At 38.8% G+C, this 26,255-nt stretch overlaps 1 protein-coding gene across 3 annotated transcripts in view; it reads right to left on the reverse strand.

The window, feature by feature from the left end:
* The window catches only part of top3b (DNA topoisomerase III beta), a 52,479-nt gene that overhangs the window by 21,529 nt on the left and 4,695 nt on the right, over positions 1-26,255 (reverse strand). For 2 of the 3 annotated variants that reach the window (XM_059983220.1, XM_059983218.1), the window contains exons 2-12: positions 23,103-23,234; positions 15,697-15,803; positions 13,125-13,199; positions 11,600-11,796; positions 10,367-10,523; positions 8,123-8,236; positions 7,068-7,158; positions 5,817-5,971; positions 4,812-4,917; positions 2,142-2,288; positions 574-747 (exon numbers count right to left, since the gene is read on the reverse strand). In XM_059983220.1, the coding sequence (XP_059839203.1) occupies positions 574-747; positions 2,142-2,288; positions 4,812-4,917; positions 5,817-5,971; positions 7,068-7,158; positions 8,123-8,236; positions 10,367-10,523; positions 11,600-11,796; positions 13,125-13,199; positions 15,697-15,803; positions 23,103-23,234 (1,455 nt within the window). The remainder of the gene's footprint in view (positions 1-573; positions 748-2,141; positions 2,289-4,811; positions 4,918-5,816; positions 5,972-7,067; positions 7,159-8,122; positions 8,237-10,366; positions 10,524-11,599; positions 11,797-13,124; positions 13,200-15,696; positions 15,804-23,102; positions 23,235-26,255) is intronic. The other variant, XM_059983219.1, reaches the window with a different exon arrangement.

The following is a 26,255-nucleotide window of genomic DNA, read 5'->3' on the forward strand; positions in this document are numbered from 1 at the left end:
TAAGTATACTAAGTGATGGGAGACAGCAGAGACTGAAATTATCAGTATAATTGAGAAATGTGGATTTTGCTTTAAGCTTCCGTGGAAGCAACAATCCTTGCTGCCCATATGGTGAGTTACCCACCATTGCTAGGGTTCTCATTTCCAATGCTAAGAATGTTGTGATGCCACTGTAGTGAAGCAGTTAGCACAATGCTATTACAGCTTGGGGCATCTGAGTTTGGAGTCCAATACCAGCATCCTCTGTGAGGAGTCTCTCTTTGTCCTCCCCATGGAATGAATGGGTTTAGTCCAGGTTCTTGGTTTCCTCCCACAGTCCAAAGACGTACTGGATACTGTAAATTGTCCCATGATTAGGTTAGGGTTAAATTGGGGTTGTCGGGAGTTGTTGGTCAGTACAGCCCAAAAAGCCAGGAGAGTCTATTCTGCTCTGCATCTCTAAATAAAATAAATGTTAACTCAACACAATGAAGGTAAATGAGACAATGCACCATGATTTGTGTCCGAGATGCAGTGGTGTTTAAAATCTTTAAAAACAAAAAAAAAATGGCCAGAACAGTAAAATGAACTTACCAATGCCATGTTTTTCCATTAAAGTGATGAGTTCTGACTCTGTCAGGTAGTCGGGTGGATTTGTCTGTTTCTCCAACAGCTTGACCTCATTGACAGTAAACCCATCACCTCGCTCACAGACTGGAAGCGTCTCCTCATCTGCTAGGCTTTGCCATGGCATCACTGCGGTGTAACCTGGATTACAGCAAGAAAATCAAACGCACAGACATGGAGCAAACACAGCAACCTTGAAGAAATGGTATCCCTGATATTTTTCTAACAGATGCTTAAGCATCAAGAGGCAAACACAGATATTTAATAATTGGTTCCCTTGCAAACAAAACATTGCAAAAAAATGAAAAATCATCAGGCATATCAGCAACAAAAAGCTGAGAATATTCTTCTCAGTCAATTCCTTCAGTGAAAAACATAGCAACATCTTTTTTTTTAAAAACACAAATTTAGCATTAAAGGTGCCTATAAATGTATTAATTAGTAACTTAGCTTTTGCCTGAACTATACTTGTCAGTACCTGTTCATTTGATTGCCTGTTGCATCAACACAGGTGACGCCAACAGGCTCAATAAACTGAATAGAGAGGCTGGCTCTGTTATAGGAGTCAATCTGGACACACTGCAGGTTGTGGTAGAACAAAGGATCCTACAGTAAATCCTGGACAATATTTCTCACCTTCTGCATACCACCTTGACTGAACAGAGGAGCACTTTTGGTAATAGGCGAAGACAACTACTCTGCTCCAAAGAGCACTATATGAAGTCATATCACTCTGTAACCACACAGATATTCTGAAATTTACAGCCAAAAAATGGCCATCCATCAATTTATTAATTTCCATGAGTACTTTCATCAATTTTCTATTATAAATAAGTTCACCCACAAATACAAAGGAAACTATCAAAAAGAACTTGGGCTGGAAATGCATGATACTCGCCGATATCTAAATGTTGTCTGTCCAAATCCTGGAAGAATAGTTTTAACCAGTGATGAGTTTATTAAACACTTTCCAATACACATCACCCAATACCCCCTCACTGTTTTTATTTATTTATTCACATGATATGGTCATTGTTAATGTTTCCATCCACAATTGCTTCAGAACTGAGGAGAGAGTAAACAACTTTATTCGCCATATATATTTACATGCATCAGGAATTTGCTGTGGTATTTTGGTCAGGGCACAACATGCAACAGAAACAACTTTCAACAATGATAAAGAATAAACAATTATACAGAAATATGTATAAATACAAAAATACCAGCAATGGTTCTTCTAAAGTCATATATAGACCAAAAGAATAAGGATGAGAGAACTCCATGTAGAATACCTTCTCATTAGTAAAGTAGGTAGGGATTTTCAAAAAAAAAATCCAGTTGTTTAAAGAATATAATCACAGACTTTTATTTAAAATAAATCAAATTAATTGAAATAAAATTCCTTAGGTGGCCACATTAGGATTCAAGTTCATATTTCTGGCCCAATGATTCTGATTGATTTGACTATCAAGTAACTCAACCATTACACAATTGTACCCAACCACCACCACATTAAACTGATGTTTCATCCTTACCAGCTGAAAGTAAAGTCTTCCCTGAACAAGTAAAATGTTCCTCATCAATACTGAAAGTGATTGTGGTTTGGAGGTATTTGCAGTCAAAGCTAATTGTAGCAATGAAGTGTCTGGTAATGTACTCATAAAGTCTCCAGCCATCACTACCTAGAACAAAAGACAATAAAACAGAAGGTTAGAGGCAAGTTGGTGTTCACAAGGATAAGAGGAGCAACCATAACTCAGTCAGATCCCTCCACTAGTCCAGTTGACCAGTGCATCCCTAAAACAAACACAATCATTACAAAAATTATCTCCAAATCTAAAGCTTTCCTTCAAATTATTGACAGGTTATTTATTCTGAAGCAAATCTTCACTTATTGACAAAACCATTGTAAAAAGAAAAAGAATGGTACCAAATCTTATTTGCAGCAAACTATCATATGCTATCAAGTAAAACTTCATTCCTACTTAGTCTCTATTTTTAAGATGATATTCTACGATTCAACTCAATTACAAGTAGGCTTAGTTACTCTTTAATGATTTGTAAACAATATTTTTTTAAACACCATTTGGTAATTTGCATCTGGTACATCTCAGAAATCATGAATTCCAAAATTCCATACGATTTCTTATAAATCAGGCCTTATCCATTATTGAATAGTGTTTGCATTTGGAAAATACTGTAACAAGATAAACAATCATGATGTGAAGTCAATCAGTATCCATCAGCAACCTTCCATTAAAGAATATAAATATTTAAATGCTGATTAGAGGCAGGAAACCTTATGGTTATATTTTCCTAGCACAGGGTGTGCATTGGCCCAGTTTTACTTCAGTTGATTGCTAACTTTGCAAAGACATGCAATCTTCTGTCTAGCTCACTTCCAAACCAAAGATCATAATTGTTGGTTTAGTACAGATAAGACCCAACCTGGAGATGGGTTTACCACTTTCAGCTAAATTACTTTTGCAGTCATGAAATTTTAAGAATGTTTCAAAATACACTGTACCAAATTAAAGACTTCAAGGTCTACGTCTTCGCAGATGATGAAAGGCCTACATCACATTTGAGCATTTCTTGACCTGAAACTATCTTTTTAGTCTGATTCTGCAATTTTAAGTAATGTATACCTTTAAGCCTTAAGATGACCAGACATCCTAACAACATTAGGAACAGCAAGTTAATTGGGGCTTCATCCCAAAATTAATCAAGTTTCTGTCAGGGTGTCATTTGACCTAGTTTCCAAGCTTGCTGCCTGCTTAGAGTGAGCAGATTGGTTAAGTTTATGGTTGTGTAGGAGACAGTTACTGCCTCAATACCAGGTTATAATTGTCATTTCTTGCCTGGATGAATAATACAATATATTGTACTCTGAGGTTTTAAACAGGTGGATCATTATTCCTAATTTTGTAAGATTCTATTCAACTGTTATAGAATACAGGTCCCTTTTTTAAAAACATAAATTACCTCAGTTACTGTAGGTGTGATCTGTAACATTCTGTGAGCATCTACCCCAAGGTGGTATTATGCTTCCATTTCTCGATGGCGTGTACGGTATATGTAGTTTTTCAAAAATATAAAAGCATTATCTGAGAATAACAAAGCCATCAAATTTTAACCACCCCATTAACCACCAAGAATTATTTGTTGAGGTGGCAGGGAAATACAGATCAGAGTTATGGTGTCTCTATTCCCTACTGGAGATATTTTATGTCTAGTAACTAATGTCAGACACAATAAGTAAGGATCTAACTTAAATTGTAGTTTGCTTTGTAATTCTCCTAATGATTCAGGAGAAATGTACCCAATGACAATCCTGCCAAGGAAATCTAAGAAAGGCCAGAAGAATCAAAATGAAGAATTTCAACTAATAGAAGACGGGAGTGGGCAGAAATTCTATTGTTTTGACCATCTTCACATCAACATTGGACAGCAACTCTGAATGCCTACTGCACTGTACAGCAAGTACCAGCAGGATTTAATCTGGTCTTAATTTCCATTTTTTTCATGATATCCTAAAGCTGAACCCCATTTTCAATAAATATAATGTTTATTCCATACATCTACAAGTTCTTTCATAGCATTCTATTATCTAAAAATAATGCTCCTTCAGTTTGGCTTCATCTAGCACCTCAAGTTTCTAAAATCTGCTCAGATCCAACCTTGCGTGAATAGCTATCTAAGCTAATCTTTACCTTCATTAGTTCAATTTCAACCTTCAGAATGCATTACAATGACTCACCCACAATTAGTTCATTTCTTCTGGCTCTTTAATCACATGGCCAAATCTAACTATATTCCCTTTTTACAACCACACTTAAGGAATTTGTTTTCCCCACTTATATGCAGTTCTGATGATATATCTTTGACCTGAAATGTACACCTGGCTTCTCTCTTCACAGATGCTATTGGATAGCTCCAAAATTTTCTGTTTTTGATTCAGTCCATTCACTCAGTTCAGGAATTTTTTTTTAATATTCTGAGCTAATTTCCTGCAAACTACATCACATTGTAGGCCAAGACCATTAGCTGTATGCCTGATGCTTTGATTTAGGATTAATGAATCTAAGCAACAGCATTAAACAAAATCTTCCCAAGCCTCCAAGGCCATGAAATTCAACCATAAACATCATAGGTTGTGACTCACAAGTGGGCTGTGATTTAAATATCTGTTATTGCAGACATACCTAATTCAGCTTCTGTAGCTGAACGCATTGGGGTTATAGGTGGATGATCACCTACATCTTGGCCCTTCCGAGGACGATTGATGCCTTCAGCAAGTAATGCTTTCACCTACAAAAAATATTTAAGTCTATCATTGCCAGATAAGAGATTTCAGCTTTATCTCTCCATTATTTTTAATTTCATCTTGCAAAATAATAAGACCACAAGACATAGAAGCAGGATTAAGCCATTGAGTCTTCTCAACCATTTCATCATGATCGGAAATGGGTGAAAAAATTCAAATGATGCAACAGACAATAAATTGGGATTCTGTGTTTTTGATGAACAAGTAGAGAATAGAACAAAGAGATAAAACAGTACGATGAGAGTGAGGACAAGGGCAGCTCTCTTTTGGTTTGCAATCTGAGATCATCTTTAAAGCTGAATTTGCAGAATAAATAATGACTGGGGAATAATGTCAGTTGCATTTTGGTTAGGAAGTAAATCATGTAAACCCTTCACCTTTTGGTTTGGGTTGGGGAGGGGTGGTGGGAAACAGCAACATCTGCCGGCCTTTGACCAGTCTCCTCCTCACTACTACTGTCAGGTGGAAGGTGCAGGTCCCACACCACCAGGTTCAGGAGTAGTTGTTGCCCTGCAGCCATTGGGCTCTTGGATAAATTTCACTCGCCTCACCGCCAAATGGGTCCCACAGCTGCGGACTCACTTTCAGGGACTCTGCAGTTCATGTTCTAAATGTTTTTTTGTTTACTTGGTTTTTTTTTACTATTTGCATGGTATTCTTTTGCAAATTGGATCTGTGGCTGTCTTGTTGTGTGTGTGTGTTTTAGTGAATTTTATTGTGAGTGCCTGCAAGATAACTCTCAAGGTTGTAGATGATATACATACTTTGATAATAAATTTGAATTTGATCACTTGTTTACGTGCATCATCAGTTTCATAGCGTTTTGCATCATCCTGAAAAAGCTATTAAAATGCTATGTGAATGCAAGTCTCTTTTTACCAACCTCTTCACTCCAGTAGGGGTTGTTTGCCTGCTGTCGGAGGGTTCCTTTGAGGTCAAAGTTTTCTGGATATTGTGTGGTTTCTGTTCGAGGGTAACTGATATATCCTTGTGTGTACAGTTTCTCTGCTACTTGCATTGCATGCTGAGGGCCCATCCCTGGTCAGACAATATGAAGGGTAACGTTAATTAAACACATCATGAAGTCAGAGACAGAAACAATTGACACACAGTTTATTGTGCATAGATATGGTGCCCTACTTGATGACCTTTGTGAGTATTGGGTTTGAATTTTTATATTCTTGGCAACTTGCTATTCTGTCTTGTTCAATGAATAAGACTTTTGAACATTGCTGAATTCCCTCGTTTTAATCACAATCATTTGAGATGTCCAGGAAACACATCCAAAATGTCTAATTTTAAGGGCCACATTACGTATTGCCGAAAATCTTAAAAATTAGGGATTTTGTGTCATGTTTTCTTCTCCATTCTAGAAGGTCCCCAATAACAAATTCAAGTTCTTTGGAAAATCTTGTCCATGATCAATGGAATGCAGCTAGTAGGGATGATTCTATAGAAATAGAGCCAATCAATTCTTGTGGACTTTCAGAGTCTTTATTTTTATGATTATTTACTAGTATCATACAGTACCAGCATCATACAGCCTTGAGAGAAAAACGCATACAGTAACTGTTATACACAGAGGCAGTTACATTGTTGGATGTTGTCCACATTCATCTCCAACAGCTCTTCAAGCAGTTTCTCACAAAAAGTTCATGTTAGTTATATTAAAAAAAACTTTTATATTTTGGTATCTCATTTGCCCCATTTTTTGTTTTATAAATCTAAACTGCATTGTTGGACACGAACAACATGTTTGCAGACTTTTATGGTCCCTTATGAAAATAAATTAGGTAGCCCCAAGCCAAAAGGACACGGGGAAAGAATAGCCAGCAGGCAATCCATCTCACTAAGTGAAAACACTAAGTACATTGAGGAAATTAATATGCTGATGGGATGCTGTTAATGTTGAGCTGTATGAGATGATTTGGAAGTGCTTGTTTCTGGCACTGGTTCTTTAAACACCCATGATCATTTCCCACTAGTTACATGTCACCAAGATAAAGCCATTTAATTAAAAAGACAGAAGGAAATAAAGTAGGTGTTATTCATTTGAAATACTCAGACATTTTGATCTTACTCAACAGAAGAAACACAAATCATCAGTAAGGGCTGTTGCTAACAGAAGGCATACCCAGGGCCGAGCTTGCTACACGTAACATCTCCACAGTGTTAAGTGCCTGTGGTCTTTGCTTCACCTTTTCCTTTTTAGTCACAGTTTGCACCTGCAAACAAAACATTAAGATAAGTAACCAGACCAGAAACTACTTCTAGAGTTAAGGACAAGAATTTCTACTTGCATTGGACAATGTTGATCATATGCTGAATTATGCTACAAGAAAGGCATTAATTTGTTAACTAAATCCTGGAGTTGACAGCATAACATTTTCTGAGTGACCAAAGAACATAGTTGGAAGTATAAATGAAGGGATTTCTGTTTGTTTAAGGGCTCCAGTGAGCTATACTCATATAATTTTACCCTGGTGTGCCAGCTGGTACAAAAGCATCTTCCATATACGTTGCAGAGTCAGCACCTTAAGTTTTATTTTCAACATAAAATTCTCCTCTTCCTTCATTCCCTCCCATCAACATCCTTCTCAATCCGCCTCCATTCTTCCCCCACCTTTGTGTCTATTACTTCCTTACTGAACATCTCTCCTCTGCCCACTTGCTCTCATGCCATTTCTCTCGGTCTGTGAACCCCTGTTCAAGTACATGATTATTAAATTATTGTACCCAGTATATTATACAAGGGGTGATTGATAAGTTCATGGCCCAAGGTAGAAGGAGTCAATTTTAGAAAACATAGCACATTTATTTTTCAACATAGTCCCCTCCTACACTTACACACTTAGACCAGCGGTCGTGGAGCATACGGATCCTTCTTTGTAGAAGTCAGCGTCTTGGACATCCAGAAAGTGGTCCACAGCAGTGGTGATTGATAAGTTTGTGGCCTACGGTAGAAGGAAGTGAGTTATACAGCTCCCATTACATGGACATGCAGTTAAACTCTGAGTGATTATGTAGAAAGGTTGAAGTTAGTAACTCATCTCCTTCTACCACAGGCCACAAACTTATCAATCACCCCTGATATATCCATATGCACTCTTGTTCCCTCACAAGCATTCCCCAGGGCCACAATCATTGGCAGCTTGATGGGTTCTGATCCATTTTCTTCCCCTTACCTACCTTTGTTTCTTTCACAGATTTTGTCATATTAAGATACATCTGTGCCACTTCTCGATCAAAAACTCTGACTCTGTCCCAGTCTAGAACCATGGAATCACCGGCACAATTACTAACCTGTAATGAAACAAAGAGATTGAGATTGGAATTCATCATTCAGAAACCCTTCTTTAAAAAAAAAACATACATGGGCAAGGAATTATTGATTTCATCAATTATTACAGCTATTACTCAGCAATTTGGAAAGAATCTTACAAGCCAAATACAATGACAAAGATTTATAAAAATGGAAAGGGATAAAATGTTTTGGAACAGCAAAATGTTTTAAAACAATAAATATGTTGTTTTATATATTCTCACTCCATCCTAAACTGTGTGCACTGCCCATCAAAACACAAGGATTCAGCCAGCGTGGGAGAATTAACGTGACTGGCTGGGTTGGGCCTTGTTTTCTTTTGCACAAAGGGAAGATTTAACTGAGGCTTAACAAATGCAGCAAAGATGAATAGGAAGCTCCTTTCTTCCTTAGCAAAGAGCAATACTACTAGGGGACATAGGTAGCAGGATCAGAGGAGCCAAACAAAACACCCCAGCATGGTGGGGACTGGAATATGACACCTGAAAGGCTCATGGAGTCAGAAACTCTTCAAGTATTTAATATCTGGATGAACATATTAATTATGGTTACAAATAAGAAAGTGGAACACAAACTGATATATGGAGAAATCAAGAGCTTTACTTGCTCAGTATGTTCATAACAGACCCTGTGTCATACACGTATCTCAATTGTGAAATACAGAAAACTGGGGCAAACAATCTCCCACTTTCAGATAAAATCTTCACTTCACCTGCCCTTCAAGAACTTTGATAAAAATTCTTGTAACCACTTCCTCTTGCTGCCACCTCCACTATACTCCCAAAATGAAACATTGATGCTCAATGCTTTGAAACCCAAGCAGTGGGTGAAAATCATTGATTTAGAACTTTGAACACTGCAACATAGCACATGGCTTTTGCTGTAAAGGAAAAAATAATCATGTTAAAAATACTGTTGATTGAGGAATATGAGGCAGTACAAAAGGAGAAAAACAAAACCAATGTTCTTTAACAAATTTTGTTGCATCTCCCTCTAACTGAGAAGGTAGGTATGTTCTTAGTGTAATGGTCCCACAGAAACAATGAAGAGCAGGAGCAACATCCTGGGTAAAGATCCTATAATGGAGCTTGAGTCCAAAATGTCACGATTCAAAAAATTGAAGTGTTAGTAATCTAATGTTTATGTTTAAATACTGCAACCAATAGAACACTTCTAAGCTCAACACTCAACAAAAAGGTGTTCTTAAACCCAGCAGCCAGCAGGACTGTGCTCAAACCCAGCAGATACTGTGAAGCTGTCCGGATGCACTGTGCTGGCAAAAGAGCAGGATGCTCCAAGCTGTTCTGCGCAATGACCTGTGGTAAGAGAAAACATCCAGAAGGAAAGGGTAGCAGCACTCATCTAGAAGCTGATGGAAGTAGGATGTTCCAATCTATGATACTGAGGCAGCTTCTTGTTTATTATTTAGGAATAAGGCAACTTCATATGTACACAAACAAGAGAAAATCTTCAGATGCTGGAGATCTAAGCAACACACACAAAATGCTGGAGGAACTCAATATCTATGGAAAAAAGTACAGTCAACGTTTCAGGCTGAGACCCTTCAGCAGGGTATAATGCATATGTATGTATCATAAATAGCAAGTAACCATGGGTGATATCTAGCTATTTTCTAAAGATAGTGCTATCCAGGCAATGGGCACACCACATTACAAACCTCGTTAACTGTCTGTAAATAAAAATGCTTCATTTCTGGAAGCTCTATAAACATGATTACATTCAAAACTTTCTGGAACATCATTAATGTAGATAAAAGTTTGTTAAATCCACAGCTTTCACATTAGTATGACCACAGATAAAACAGTGAACAGGCATAATCAAGTCCAACTTCAAGTACACCAGATGCAACACGGACTACCGCTGCTAGTGGGCCTCACAGCCACTGCTCTGCAGCAGATTGAGGATAGCATCCAGAGTGCAAATCTAGTCTCTCAGATTTACAAACACCTCCCCTCTAAATAATCAAGAGTATTAACAGTCTTCTAAAACTAAAAGGATTACTATATCATGATTTATACTTAATGGTTAGCAGGAACTTGGGCTGAAAGGTCTGTCTCCAAGCTACATAATACTACAATTTTATCACAAACCTTTGCTTGCAGGACCCAGTACGTCTCAGGCTTGAAAGACTGGATCTTGTCATGTCTCTCTACACAGAAACCAAGAGTAGGCGTCTGACAGGGTCCAAATGAGATGAGAGAACTGTCCAAATTCCCATATTTACCCTGAAAATATTTAGTCTGAAACCTGAAAAACAACAGAGAAAATGTTGGTCACTTACTGGGAAATAATAGCTTTGTGCCCTTTTAAGGGTATTTAGAGTTCATTGTAAAAACCTATCTGTACATATGGTATTTCAAATACAAAAAGGGTTTTTTTTTTGCAAAAACAATATCCCAAAGAGACTTATTTTCATTGATAAAATCCCAGTAAAAGCACCAAGTGTAGACGTAATGGAGAGAAAATTGGTGGGCAGGCCAGTTTTCCAGATGACTTGCATCCTAGTTGGTTGAGGGAAGTAGGAAGAGGAAATAACACAAGAGTGTAACCTTCCCAAGGTATGGAGGTGGTGTCAGAGTATAGGAAAGTAGTAAATATGTCAGCCTAGTTTAAAAAAGAAAGGACATATTTTACAGTTTCTCTAAATGTCCAACAGTAAACTATATGAGGAACCCCTAAACACACATTTGTTCCTGTACAACCTCTGGAAGTAGACACTGATAATTAAGCTGAAATGATCATTACTCTGCGATTCAATTTCTGAATTCATCACCAATTTCTGAAACCAAATTACGGACTCTCTGCACACACTTAAGGTTAATGAGTGAGCCCAATGCCAAATCATCAGGATTTCTGTACAGCTAGACACCAGATTATTGAAAATTTTACTGTAGCTACTTCTCTCATCAGACAGTGAAATTTTACTTTTACACAACAAAATGAAATTCAAAGCTATTGCTAGAATTATTAAAACTTTTTTTTGTAGAAGTTTATTAACTAATTGAGCAATAGTGTCAAAGAAAAGGCAGTATCGTTAGAGAATAAATGGGATTTATTGCGGAGGATGTTTAATTGAAGCAACAAGAGAATTTCCCAAGGAAGCAAGTTCACACTGACTTCAAGTTATATTGAATGAAAACAATTACTAGATTCATAGGCATTAGGATTATTCTTTTGGATTATTTACTGACAAGTCAAAGACCTTGGTTTGATGATGTTCCATTATCAGACCAATCTACTTCTTCAGTATCTGTAAGATGCAGGCTGAACATTTGCCAAGGTGTTTCTGAACACTGTATGTACTGTATAGACTCTTGCTGTACCTTGTAAAAGCACAACCCACTCTCAGGTCAAGCTCCTGCCGTGCATCAACTGACAGTGCTTCATTCCGATTAGGTTCTCCCAAATGGTTCATGGCCTTGCTAATGTCACTGTCCGTTATAGCACTGAACTTTGCACGATAAATCACCCTTTCATTTCCATGGGGAATATTCATAACAGGTTTAATGGCATCCAGTACCTAAATGAACACAAAAACACACCACAGTGCAAGTCTGGATGTAAAACAATACTTCCTTTTGGAAGATACACCAAATGCTCTGTGATTTTCTAAAATAATGGACAGAACACCTAGCAATAATGCTCTCTATTTCCCTTGAGGAATTGTTACTTCTAAATGACAAACAAGGAGAACACTCCTGGACATTCTGAAGGGCTAGTGCACATACACTGGTTGTGCAGGTCACGGTTCTTGAAACTGGCATGTCCAAGAAATATTCAAAAAGAAAATGTTACAAGATTTAAGATTTCCTTCCAAATGTTTGCTCAGACACACTTGAACTAACTCCATCAAGTTACTAGGTGGCATACATAACACCATGAAGACACTGAATTGGGTTTTCTAAGTCATGGTAAGAATGACTCTCCTCAAAAGACATTTTATCCTGCATCTGCAATATTGCTATCGTCAGGGAACACCTGGCATTAATCAAAACCAAGGAAGATTTGGAGCATCTTCTCAGATAGCTTCAGGAGTTTTGTCTTTTGTGTCTGAATGGTACCCTACACTGCTAGCTATTGCTTAGATGAAAACAATTACTAGATTCATAGGCACTAGGGCTATTCTATTGGATTATCTATTGACAATTCAAAGGCTTGGTTTGATGATGTTCCATTATCAGACCAATCTACTTCTTCAGCACCTCTGTGAGCTTAATGCCATTTTAGATGAATGCCTTCTCAACATTGGTCTTAAAAGCAAATTTTTATTTTGGAAGACTCTCTTCTGACCTTTGCCTTGATTGTCAATATATTAAAGCCATTCAAAACCTTTGGAACAGGAATAACATATAATTCTTGCATCAAGAATTATGCATATTTAGAAAATAAGCAAATCTTTTTTAGTTAACTTTTTAAAAAATAGTTTTCTAGAAAAAATGTTACTTTTTGAATATGGCTGCATTTATGAGTAGATATTCCTCAAAAAAAATCTAGTTTTATTAAACTTAAGACTATGTTGACTTTTATAATGTAAATTTTCACAGCCAACTAACTGCCTGAAATTCAACACTAATAGATGTCACAATGAATCAAAAAGAACAATGATTAACAGGCAAATGTATTGGAAAAAAACTTCAGAACTCTAAAGCATCTTGCAAGTAAACTGTTCTGAAGCTACTTAGCTATCATTTTCATTCTTCTCAAACTCCGAGTCTTTATGTCTAAATTATTTCTAATGGTAAGAATTTCTTTTTGTTTCATTAATTGCAATGGCCATCCTTGTCCACCAAAACAAGGGAAATGCACAAGGAACTGTCTTTTATACAACATGATTAAAAAAAATTGTACCTCAAAGCAGATGTTTTCTCCTTCCTTGTCACAATCCAGCCAGAGGACAATATAGTCAATGCCTCGCCCTTCTACCTGCTCAGAAAAAAACAACTGTAAATAAATGGGACTAATTACACAAACTGATGCTTCGGTCTAATACTAAGGAAACTTCTACCCTCATGATGAGAAGCTAAGAGTGAGCTCCTGCTTGATGGACATAAAGCATTCTTGGTACGATTTTAAAAAATCATTGTATCTGTCATGCAACCCTTACACACTGAGAAAACAGGCACTTATGTCAGAATGCTGTTCCTGATTTTCAGTTTGACATTCAAAACTATTGCCCCACCGAGACCTTGGTGAACAAATTCCTACTTTACCACTGTACAACCAGTGTTGGACATCCAAACCAACAGACCTCACATAGTAAGGATGAACACCTCTCCTCCTTCCCCATCATCCTCAATATAGGTGCCCCTCAAGGCTGTGTGCTGAACCCACTGCTGTACACTCTGCTCACACACAATTGCATGACCTGAGAGTTCACATTGTCAAGTTCGCCAGCCACACAACAGCTGTGGGACTCATCTCAACAATGAGACTGCCTACAGAGAGGAGATGGAAGAGACTGAGGCCTGGTGCCAGGCACATAACCTCTTCCTCAATATCAACAAGACAAAGGAAATGGTTATCAACTGGAGGAGAACTCACATCACCCAGACCCTTCTTTACATTGGCAGCACAGCAGTAGAAACTGCAAGCATTTTCAAACTCCTGGAAGTGCACATTTCACACAACCTCTCATGGACCCAGAATGAATCCTACACAATCAAGAAAGCTCACCGAAGTCTCTACTTTCTGATGAGGCTGAAAAGAGCTGGACAACACATCAATACTCACAGCCCTCTACAGATGTGCATGCTAACATACTACATCTCTGCATGGTATGGGAACTGCACTGTGGTGGACAGGAAGGATTTATAATTGTTAGTCAAAACAGTCCATTGCATCACAGCCATATATACAGAAAGGTGCCAGAAAAAGGCCAGCAATATCATGAAGGATCCCACCCACCCTGCTCATGGATTGTTTGTCCCGCTCCTGTCAGGGAGGAGGCTACATAGCATCCACACCAGGACCACCGGATTCAAAAAGTTACTTGCCCCAAGTAGCAGGGTTGATCAACACTTCCATCCACTAACCCACCACGACTTTATCATTTCCTGTCAGTCACCTTATGTGCTGACACTCCTATACCCAACATCACTTTATGCACATTTAAGCTATCATGTATTTATATTTATTACATTTTTTAAATTATTGTGTTCTTTATCTAAGTGTGCTTTTTGATCCCGAGTAACAATTATTTCATTCTCCATACTCTTGCGTACTGGAAATGATATTAAACAATCCTGAATATTCTAGCAAACATTAATGTCTCCATCAGTATATTCTAGTTATTATTATATCGCTACTTGTGAAAGCTTGCTGCATGCAAATCAACTTGTAATTTTATTTCCCCCACAATGGGGAGCACTTTCATAATACATTAAAGAAACTAGAAAGGCAGTAGAAAAGGAAGTCTTATATTTCTTTGAAACAATAAACTCAAAAGGTTGGATTTGTTGTCACACAAGCAAAGAAACCAACATTTGAAGAAAAAGGTGAATCTCATACAAGTTATTGAAGTAGGCAAAAAGTTGGAATAATGTGGGAAAGAGTGAAGTTAGGCACTTTGGAAGGAAGAATAATAAAAAAAATAGTTTGGAAGAACAATGCAACATTGGCCTTTTTTTGCAAGGGTTACAGAGGATAAAAACTATCATGCAACTTTATAAGGCCACATCTGGAGAACTGTTTAAAAATTTTGGTCTTCAATCTTAAGAAAGAAGCACTTGCCTTAGTGGTGTTGCAGAGAAGGTACATTGAGTTCATTTCTGTGATGGAGGAATTAACGTATAAAGAAAAATTGAGCAGATTGGGTCTATATTCATTAGAGTAAGCAGAAAGAGGAGAGATTTCACTGAAACATAGAAGATTCTGAGAGGAAATGGTGGGGTAGATGCTGAAAGTTCTTTTTGTCCCTTGTGGAGGAATTAAGAACAAAAGATGGATTGTTTCAAAATAAAAAGCCATGCACTTAACATAGAAATGAAGAGGAGTTTCTTTCCTCAGGGAGTTACAACTCTTCATATTTCTCAAACACAGAGTGCAGATGTAGTGTCAATGAAAATATTAAAGGAAAAGATTGAAGTCTATTGAATTGTAAGGGACAGAAGTATTATAGGGAGAGAGCAAGGTATTGGCAGTCCCACCAAGATTCATTCCACACATATGAACAGCAGAGTAGCCTCAAGGGACTGATTGTCTCCATTCTCCTCCTGATCCTTATGAATAAATAGAAACTTCATTCACTAGGACAGTGTGCAAAGCTTTCTTAATTGAATCATTGCACAGTTCTACAGCAACTTACAGAACTTACTGACAACAAGCTGTATTTAAAGATTATTCAAAGTATTTTCATATACTTGACAAAACTGGGTGTACATATATATTAACCATTTGAAAAGCATAATGATGGTTTCAGCACCTGTAAAAACTTCACCATATTGAGTTTGGGGTTGGCTTCCTTCTTTTCAGTTGGTGCTTTGCTAAAAAGTTCTGCTGGATCAACTTTGTCCCAATTGTTATATTTCCCTGAAAAATAAAAACAAGATGCTATAAATTATAACTAAAGCAATCCACATAATCCACCATCATCCCATTATTACAGAGTACTAAATCACACTACCAGGTTCATGGATAACTTCACTCACCTCAACTGTGAATTGATTCCACAACCTATGGACTCACTTTCAAGGATTCTACAACTCATGCTCTCAGTACTAATTTACTTATTATTAGTATCAGTATTTGCAGATTGTCTTCTTTTGCACATTGGTTGTTTGTGTGTAGTTTTTCATTGATTTGATTGTATTTCTCTGCTCTGCAGTGAGTTCCAGCAAGAAAATGAATCTCAGGGTAGCAATGTGACATATACATATTTTGATGATAAATTTACTTTGAACGAACTTTGAAAGCAACAAATCACCAGTACAAAAATAATTTATTTTCCTGTTGCCCAAACCTATTCCAGAATCTCATCTGCAAATATATTACAATGGCCAATATACGTTGGTATTGATCAAAATAAGTCACATCATAAGTATACCTTCCTATAATATTAAATTCTAGTTGTAAATCTGTTGGAATTTTCCCTTTGCATGTGCATCATTATTAAAATGGGCGTAAAATTTGAAATGAACATTTCAAGCATTTTCAGATTTGAGTAAGTTTTTTTTTGCTGTTTTACTAATATACAACAAGCAACAACTTATCAACAAGCTTCTAAACCTGGGCTTCTGTACTTTCCTCTGCAACTGGATCCTTGACTTCCTCATCAGGACACCATAGTCAGTTCATTTCAGAAATAATATCTCCTCCTGGCTCACAATCGACACTAGCGTGCCTAGCCCACTACTCTACTCCCATGACTGTGTGGCTTGGCACAGCTCAAACTCCATCTATAAATTCACTGATGTCACTAGGAAGCATACAGGAGTGAGGTCAATTGGCTGGTTGAGTAGTGTTGCAACAATCTTGCACTCAACATCAGCAAAGTTTGGACAATCCACACCAGTGGTGTGTAAAAAGAGCAACTTCTTAAATCAGGGTAGCGATCGAGATTTTGAAGACAGAGATTCACTGCAGTTTTTCTGATTTGAGGAGAGACCAATCAGAAAGTGGCAGTGCATAAAAAGAACTACCTTTCAGTCAGGTCCACATTCAAGGTTTAAAATGCAGAGTTTTGAGCCAGTTTTCTCTGAGTTGGACAATCTGCAACAGGGGTGCATGAAAAGAGCTACCTTTTAAATCAGGGCAGCAATCAAGATTTTGAAGGCAGAGCTTCATGGCAGTTATCCTGATTTGAGGATCGACCAATCAGCAAGATGGATTCATTAGAAAGGACCAAATAAGAATAATTCATATACAAGCAGAGCAGCCATTCTTCTGGAGTGTGCAGTGTTCAGAGTGGCGTAGGCTTATCAAGCTTGGGTGAGGTAGATTGTCTTGAAATCAATCTCTCTCTCTCTCCCTCTCTCTCCTTATTTGTTCATTCCTGTTAGGGCAGGGGTGTCAAACTCATTTTAGGTCACGGGCCAGATTGAGAAAAATGCGACTTCATGCGGGCCAGATCAGTTGTGCACGCGCGCATGCTCCCACAGCTTTCGTTGCCTTCATTTTTTCAACCTGCTCTCATGTGTCTCAGTCTCTGCTATATCTAAAATTGTTTCACTTTACGAATTTCGTTTTTTATGAAGCAGATTGCCTAGCAAGCATTCTTTTTATGATTGGTATTAACTTACAGACGTAGATTACAAGAAAGTAGGCAACGAGAAAGAAACTATGCTATTTCGGCTAAGATTGTTTTGGGAGCCATACCTTTTCCATTAATAAACCGTTTGAAATCAAGCATTAGCAAACACAAATGTAGAAGGGGTGTCAAACTCAAATACACAGTGGGCCAAAATTAAAAAATCGGTACAAGTCAAGGGCCGGACTGGTTCAGCGTTTATTGCAAAACTTATTGAAATGAATTTATTACACATATTAACCTGGAACTAACAAAGCTTAGGTTATTGCCTACAAAAACAACATTGAACATTAAATAAATAAAAAATCAGTTGCATTTATTTCTTATGGCTTTATCCGCAGCTTTTCGGGAGTAATTTCTAATGAAAACATTTTTCCACAGGCCAACACTCTGTGATTCACACTAGTCTAAGCCAGATACTTGGCATCTCATCTTGGATGCAAGTTCATCAATGTTTAGAGTCAGGCTCTGAGCTGAGGAAATCCTCAGAATTGAGTGAAGGTGTTCATCAGAAAGACGACTCCTGTGTGATGTTTCGTTTATCTTCATCAAAGAGAACTGTTGTTCACACAGATATGTGCTGCCAAACATAGAGAGCATTTGAGCAGCTTGGGTACGCAGCTGGGGCATTGTGTTGGGAATGAAACGTAGAAACTGTGCAGCGCCCACTGAGTCATACTTTGCCTTGAGTGTGTCACTACATTGGAGTTCAATCAGCTCCATTTGTATGTTGGTTGGTGCGCTTTCCACGTCAGCTGCAAATGGATTACTGAGCAGTTCAAACCTGCTTTTTTGGGTTTCAAAGTCAGCAAATCGCCGTGTGAAGTCGGCACCAAGTATGCTAAGTTTTTCAGCAAACTTTGCACGTGGGAACACTGCGGTAGAAACCTGCGCTTTCATAGTTTGGCAACACGGAAAATGGCTCAAGTTTTCTTGCTGCATCTGCATCTCCCACAGGCGCAGCTTGGTTTTAAAAGCCCTCACTGCAGCATACATGTCTGTGATCACACGACCCCGCCCCTGAAGCTGCAGGTTGAGCGCATTGAGATGGCTCGTGATGTCACACAGAAACGCCATTTCACAAAGCAACTTTTTATCCCGGAGCTCTGTTGTGTCTTTCCCTTTGCTTTCCATGAACTGACAGATCTCCTCACGCAACTTGAAACATCTTTTCAGCACTTTTCCTTGGCTTAACCATCGCACGTCTGTGTGATAGGGCAAATCATTATATTCTGAACCCAACTCCTCCAGAAACGACTTGAACTTGCGGTGATTTAAACCTTTGGCTCTTATGAAGTTAACTGCTCGTGTTGTGGTGCTCATTATATGTTCCATTTTCAAGGCTTTGCCACACAATGATTCCTGGTGTATGATGCAGTGATAAGCTGTCAGGTCACCTGCGCCGTTTTCCTCCCGCATCTTCTCCCGGATCCTGCCCACCAATCCACTCTTTTGACCGCACATCGCGGGCTTCTGTTTCTTGTCCAGATGCTTGTATTTGTCGTGGTGTTTCATTTCATAGCGTCGTCTTACGTTATATTCTTTAATTACAGCCACACCGTCTCCGCACACAAGACAAACAGGTTTGCCCTTTATATCTGCGAACATATACTCTGCCTCCCACCTGCCTTGAAAACCCCTGTTTTCAAAGTCCACCTTTCGTTCAGCCATTTTTGGGGTGAGGGATAGCTGAAAGTTGACCACACGTGACTAGCGCCATAAGGATGCTGATGAGAGAGTAAGGCAAGCACGAGCAATGCACTGGCAGTGCATTGTGGGATTTGTAGTATTAGTGGTGCATGCAATATACCGGCGGGCCAGCTCTAATAGAAAAAAAATTTATTCATTAATGATATTCAGGAAATAAACCAAGGAAACCGAATAAACACTAAAAACCCTGAAAACCTGGTACCTGAATAAACTCAGCATTAGCCATATCATACGCCATAGGCACTTCGATTACTGGGGCCAGCTTTAATAGTAATTAGATATTATCTCGCGAGCCAAAGATAATTCCACCGTGGGCCGGATTTGGCCCACGGGCCTTGAGTTTGACATATATGTGTTAGGGCATAGTAGATTAGTGAGAATTGCTCCAGTTTTATACTCTGTGTGGGATGTGTGAAGTCAGAGAGACTTCCAGAATGAGGAGGTGATAGAAAAGAGCTACAGGAAGTTAGTCACCATAGGTTGCAGGAGACAGGTAACTGGGTGACTGACTGTCAGGAAAAGGAGGAGAAATGCACACCAGTGCAGAGTACACCTGTGGCCATTCTCCTCAATAATAGGTGTACAAGTTAGATACGATTGAGGGAGATGACCTACCAGGGGAGTCTCTAGCACCAAGTCTGGTGCTGTGGCTCCGAAAAGCAGAGAGATGAAGAGGACTGCATTGTTGATAGAAGATTCCTTAGTCAGAGGAACAGAGACGAGCTTCTGAGGGCGTGATAGAGACACCTGGATAGTATAATCGCCTCCCTGGTTTCAGGATCAAAGCTGTCTCAGAACAGGTCCATAGCATTCTCAAGGACAAGGGTGAGCAGCTGGAAGACTTGGTGCATATCGACACCAATGACATGGGTAGATAAGACGAGGTAATCCTGAAGAGAGATTTTATGAAGCTAAGTAGAAAGCTGAGAAACAGGAGCTCCAGGGTAGCAATCTCTGGATTGTTACCTGTGTTACATGCCAGTGAGGATAAGAATAGAATGATGGCAGTCTAATGTATGGCTGAGGAATTGGTGCAGGGGGCATGGTTTCAGAATTATGGATCATTGGGATCTCTTCTGGGGAAGATATGACCTGTACTCCATGCTACCTAAATTTATTGTAGATCTCTCTCTTTTTCCAAACCGTTTCCAATATCCCTTGAAAACCATGGCTCTCTCAAACTTTCAACCTTTCCTTTCAACCTAACAGGAACTTAAAGATCCTGTACCCTCAAAATTTCACCTTTAAATGACCTCCATTTCTCTATTACATCCTTCCCATAAAACAAATTGTCCCAATCCACTCCTTCTAAATCCTTTTGCATCTCCTTAAAGTTAGCCTTTCTCCAATCAAAAGTCTCTACGCTGGGTCCAGTCCTATCCTTCTCCATAACTATGAAACTAATGGCATTGTGATTACTGGACCCAAAGTGCTCCCCAACACATAACTCCGTCACCTGACCTACCTCATTCCCTAACAGGAGATCCAACACTGCCCCTTCTCTGGTTGGTACCTCTATGTATTGCTGCAAAAACATATCCTGCACACATTTTACAAACTCCAAACCATCCAGCCCTTTTACAGAATGGGCCTCCCAGTCTATGTGTGGAAAATTAAAATCTCCCACAATCACAACCCTGTGCTTACTACAAATACCTGCTATCTCCCTACAAATTTGCTCCTCCAATTCTCGCTCCCCATTAGGTGGTTTATAATACACCTCTATAAGTGTTAATACACCTTTCCCATTCCTCAATTCCACCCAAATAGCCCCCCTAGACAAGCCCTTTAATCTATCCTGCCAAAGCACTGCTGTAATATTTTCTCTGACAAGCAATGCAACACCTCCCCCTCTTGTCCCTCCGATTCTATCACACCTGAAGCAACAAAATAAGCATGAAATAAAAAGCTAAGAAGCTACTTGTTCAGCTTATTGATTTCTTCCTCTTCAGGGAAGTAAATATGCCATTACCTCTACCTAGGCGTGTAGGCCTCCGTTAGTCTCGATAGACCATGGATTTGCACCTTGGAAAGTTACCAGGGCGCAAGCCTGGGCAAGGTTTTTTTTTAAATGGAAAACTGGCAGTTGCCCAAGCTGCAAGTCTCCCCTCTCCACGCCACCAATGTTGTCCAAGGGAAGGGCATTAGCCCTACCTAGGTAGCCTAATACTAGACCTTCAGCAACATGGCGGAAGTTAAATCATTCTCTGAAATTAACAAGTGTGGTACTTCACTGGCAAGGCAAAAGAATTATATAAAACCAGCATATATTCTTTCTAATTCCAAATTGTTTTCATGCTGAATTAGTTATTAACAACTGAATGACATTAATTAAAATAGCAAAAAATACAGCAATCAGATTGAAACACAGTATAGGCATAGGAGCAGAAATAGACTGGACTGCTCCATCATTCCATCATGGCTGATTTATTATCAGCCAGTCTCCTACCTTCCCCCCATAATTTTGATGCCCTTACTTAAATATACCTCAACTTTAAATATACCCAAGGATGTGGCCGCCACAGCCATCTGTGGGAATGAATCTGTGGAATTCACCACCCTGCTGAGATCTATCTAACTTCAGATTAGAATTCATAGATCAGTATCAGCAGGCATACAAACCCAGTATTTTTGTGAATGCCAGCACTCCATGATAATTCACAGATTTGAATTTTTGATTATTTGATACAAAAATTTTGGAGGAGGTGGCTAAAAATAAGCTGTTTTATCGTGTGGAGTTGACTTTAGATTGGAAATTGATATTAAACCTTGGGGACTATATTGAGTTACAGTACAGCCAAGAACCCCAGTGCTACGTTCTCACTCAATCCAAATTAAGTTTTACTTGCTTAAAGGCTTACTTTTGCACAGAAGCAACCAGGTCAGGGACTGCACCCTCTTATCTATAATCTTATAAAATGAAGAATACCCACTGAAGAATGTAACTATAAGCAGATTTGGCAGTACAGGCAGTCCACAAGTTACGAACGTCCGACTTACGGACAACTCATACTTACGAACGGAGGGAAGAGAACGCTGTCCGCCACTTTAAGTCGGATCACGATGCCATCCGCCATTTTAAGTTGTTGCCATTAACACTGTGTTGAGTGTGTAACTTTGTATTTGGCTTAAATACTCTGAGCAAGATTCACTCTGATCCCCCTTTTCCAGTCAGCACCCAGTTAACCTGTCTCAGTGCAGGTGGACTTTAGGGCCCAGAGCGACCCACCATCCATGGCTGCTGCTGTATTTTTTTTATTAAGTGCGATCGTGAACAATAGCCAGATCAGAAATGCTGATCAAGTCAGCTAGTTCCTAAAGAAAAATCTGATAGGCCAATCAGACGGTTCACTGCTGCTCAGCGATAGAACATAAAATCCATAGTTTTCTATTCCATTGACGGAATATGATCGCGATTGAAAATAAAGTGGAAATAATAAAGAGATTGGAAAGAGGTGAAATGCCATCAGTCATTGGAAAAGCGTTAGGCTACAGTCGATCCACATTCGGAACCACTTTGAAGGATACAGGTAAAGGACAAAGTGAGAATAATGGAGCATATGAAAGACCCTGCCCTGATGAAAGTTACAATTATTACTAAGCAACGCAGTGGTTTAATTATTGAAATACATACGTTCCTTAAGTGTTTTATATGCATAGAAAGGTAAAATATATACTATATACTAAGACAAACATTTGACTAACAGACGCTAAATAATACCAGACGTACCTGTTCCAACTTACATGCAAATCTGACTTAAAGGCAGACTCAGGAACGGAACTCGTTCGTAACCCGGGGACTGCCTGTATTCAATCATCAGACAATAATCTCTATCTTTACCAAGTAAAAGCTGCACCAGAATTCATATTACCTATGAAATCCAAGGTCATCACGTGACCGCAGACCGATGTCACCTTGAATCGGACATTCTGCCCCAGGAAGGTCCCAGTGTACTCATGCACAGAGCATACTCCATTCAAACCTTTCCGTGAGTTCAAGTTCCCTGAATGGAAAGTACAAGAGAAAACAAGTTTAATCTCCTACAGCTTTTTTTTAGGAGAACCAATGAAGTGAAACAGAATTCATACAATGGGTATCCAAGCTCTAGATTCAAGCTCAATGATTTTCAATGCCTTTTTTCACCGCTTAAGGATCTGTAATAATATCTTGGTTAATATATGATGGGGATTGTAGTCATGAAGGAACCAATATATTTGAAACAGGAGGGTTATATTGCTGTTATGATGGTTAGTTAACAATAGAGGGAACTAGATTAATGATCCAAAAAAAATCACAAGGCACAGAGTGAATTTAAATTTGCTTAGTTGAATACAAGTTAATAAAAAGCCATTGTTGTCAGAGGCAGCCATGAAACAAGATTGTCATAAAAGCCTAATTTTCTCATCAGTGACTTCTGAAGAGCTCATGCTAGTTTGAGCTTTGAGACTCTGGGCCAGCAGCAATGTGACATCTGGATTGGCCTAGCAGGCCATTACAACAGTCCACAAAGAATCAATGTAGTAAGCAGTTCCTCACAGGGGGTAGCTGTCAACAAACAGCTGGATAATATCTGGTATCATCATTGTGGGGTTACTGGAAATTCAGCAGCTGAATCAGCAACATACCTACAGTTAGACATTTAGCAGCATGTGATTCGCAGCCCCATCACTGCATGAATTCAGTTTGCATGTCCTCCTCTGATTGTGTGGATTTCCTCCATGTGCTCCAAAGACATGACGTGATGTTGGTTAACTACTGCAAATTTGCCCTAGGTGAGTAGCAGGAGAATCAGGGGGATGCATGGCCAAGAGAAAAAGCATAAGTTATAGGAAAATAGTAGGGGAAATAGGATTGATGAGGTCATCATAGATTCAGCCTCCAACAGCATAACGAGAAATATTAAACTTCCTGATTCTCCAGAGCCTTTCCACCACCTACAAGGTACAAGTGACAGAATATTCTACAGTTGCCTGGGCTAGTGCTACTGTAATAATACACAAATGTTCCACACCAATGGATCAAACAGCCCTTCTTGGTTCAGCAATGTGGACATTCATTCCTGCCTCCGCTGCTGTACCATATACTCCAGAAACCAGAGGGGGAAAACAGTACAGCAACTCACTGAGGTTTTTTCCAATGGTTACTCTCCAACCTGTGACCTACTTCACATGGTACATGGGAATGCCATCACTCACATGTCATTTTCCAAGTCACACACTTGGGAAACTTGATATCATTTCCTTTATCACCGTTGGAATAAAGCACTTACAATTTTGGGAATATTCACATTACAAGGACTGTGGCTCAAGGAAGCAGTAGACTGGAACCATATAGAGGAACAATCATTGAAAGTCAATCTTGTAAGCAACAATCTGGAACCATCCAAGTTTGCATGGCTTAACAATTCACTACATACACATAACTATAAATCCTCATTTATACAATTGCCATTAGTCAAGGAGCACTTGAGATACCAATGGAAAACTTTAATCACATTTCTGAAAATCCATTGCCTGCTTGTAAATAACTACACCATAAAGGATGAATGACTTTCTACTCTCCAGAACTTTCTTTTCCCTCAGTTTCAACATTCTAAATTAAATAGAGTTTGAAAATAAGTAAGTGTTTCACAGGGCAGTGGTTGTGGCAGTCTTACTGGACAAATGTAAATCACAGTAACAAATTCAACTCTCATAACTTTGCCTTAAATTCCTCTATCAGATCCTGTAAATTACCACAGATGTTACCTTAGAAACTCAAATGAGTTAAAAGATGTACTGAGTATATGGTGACTAGATTAAAGTTTTCCAGATGTTGGGAGAGTCCAGTACCAGAGGGCATGGATTGAGAATAAGAGGTAGTTATTTAAAACAGAGTTGAAGAAGAGCTTCTTCTCCCAGAGAGTTGTGGAGGTGTGGAATGAACTGCCTCGGAAGACGGTGGAGGCCAATTCTCTGGATGCTTTCAAAAAGGAGCTAGATAGATATCTGATGGATAGGGGAATCAAGGGATATGGGGACAAGGCAGGGACTGGGTATTGATAGTGAATGATCAGTCATGATCTCAGAATGGCGGTGCAGACTTGAGGGGCCGAATGGTCTACTTCTGCACCTATTGTCTATTGTCTATTCTCTAAACTAAGTATATTGTCAATTAATGATTGAATTTATTACAGCACTCTTGTATTTAAAAAGACTCCCTTTGGATAAACAGAACATTCACCAGAGCTTTCTACTGAATCAGCCATAGGATAAAGGTTTACTATTGCAGAATAGTCCCTAAATAAATTCATAAGATTTTTACCGTTTGAAACCATATTATCCTATGTCAATAAATCTCTTAGAAATTCATTCACTTAGTCATGTGTGTTGAAGAAGCTATTAACTGTATTCTTTGTGTCCTCACTAATTCCGGTATTTCCATAATGATCTTTAACTCCCTTTCACCCAAACTAAGGATGTCCCAAAGAACTGATAATTAAGTACTTTTGAAGTTCATTTACTGTGCTTAGTAGGGCAATGCATATGGTCATGTGCATGCACTAAGTTCTCATGAAACCATGATCAGCATTTTAGTGCTGTTATGTCAAGGAATTGGTTTGGTCAGAATAACCTGCTCTTGTTTAAAATAAATCATGTAATTTGTTTGCATTCACATAGAAGAGCATTTAAGATCTCAGCATAACATCTCATCCGAAAGACAACACCTTGGGCAAAGATATCAATCTTAGTTTTCCGTATAATTCCCATCTTCCAACATGCAGGTTGGTCAGGCCTAGAATCAACACCTGCCTCAAGAAGGACATGAACCTACTGTAATTTGTACCACAATAGATCTACAGTAGACACAAACTCAATAGCTCTCCATGTGATCTTGGATAACCTGGACAACACAAACACCAATGTCAGGATGTTGTTCATTGACTACAGCTCAGCATTTAACACCATTATTCCCATAGTTCTGATTGAAAAGCTACAGAACTGGGCCTCTGTACCTCCTTCTGCAACTGCATCCTCGATTTCCT

Source organism: Hypanus sabinus, chromosome 10 (assembly GCF_030144855.1).
Source record: "Hypanus sabinus isolate sHypSab1 chromosome 10, sHypSab1.hap1, whole genome shotgun sequence".
Classification (NCBI taxonomy): domain Eukaryota; kingdom Metazoa; phylum Chordata; class Chondrichthyes; order Myliobatiformes; family Dasyatidae; genus Hypanus; species Hypanus sabinus.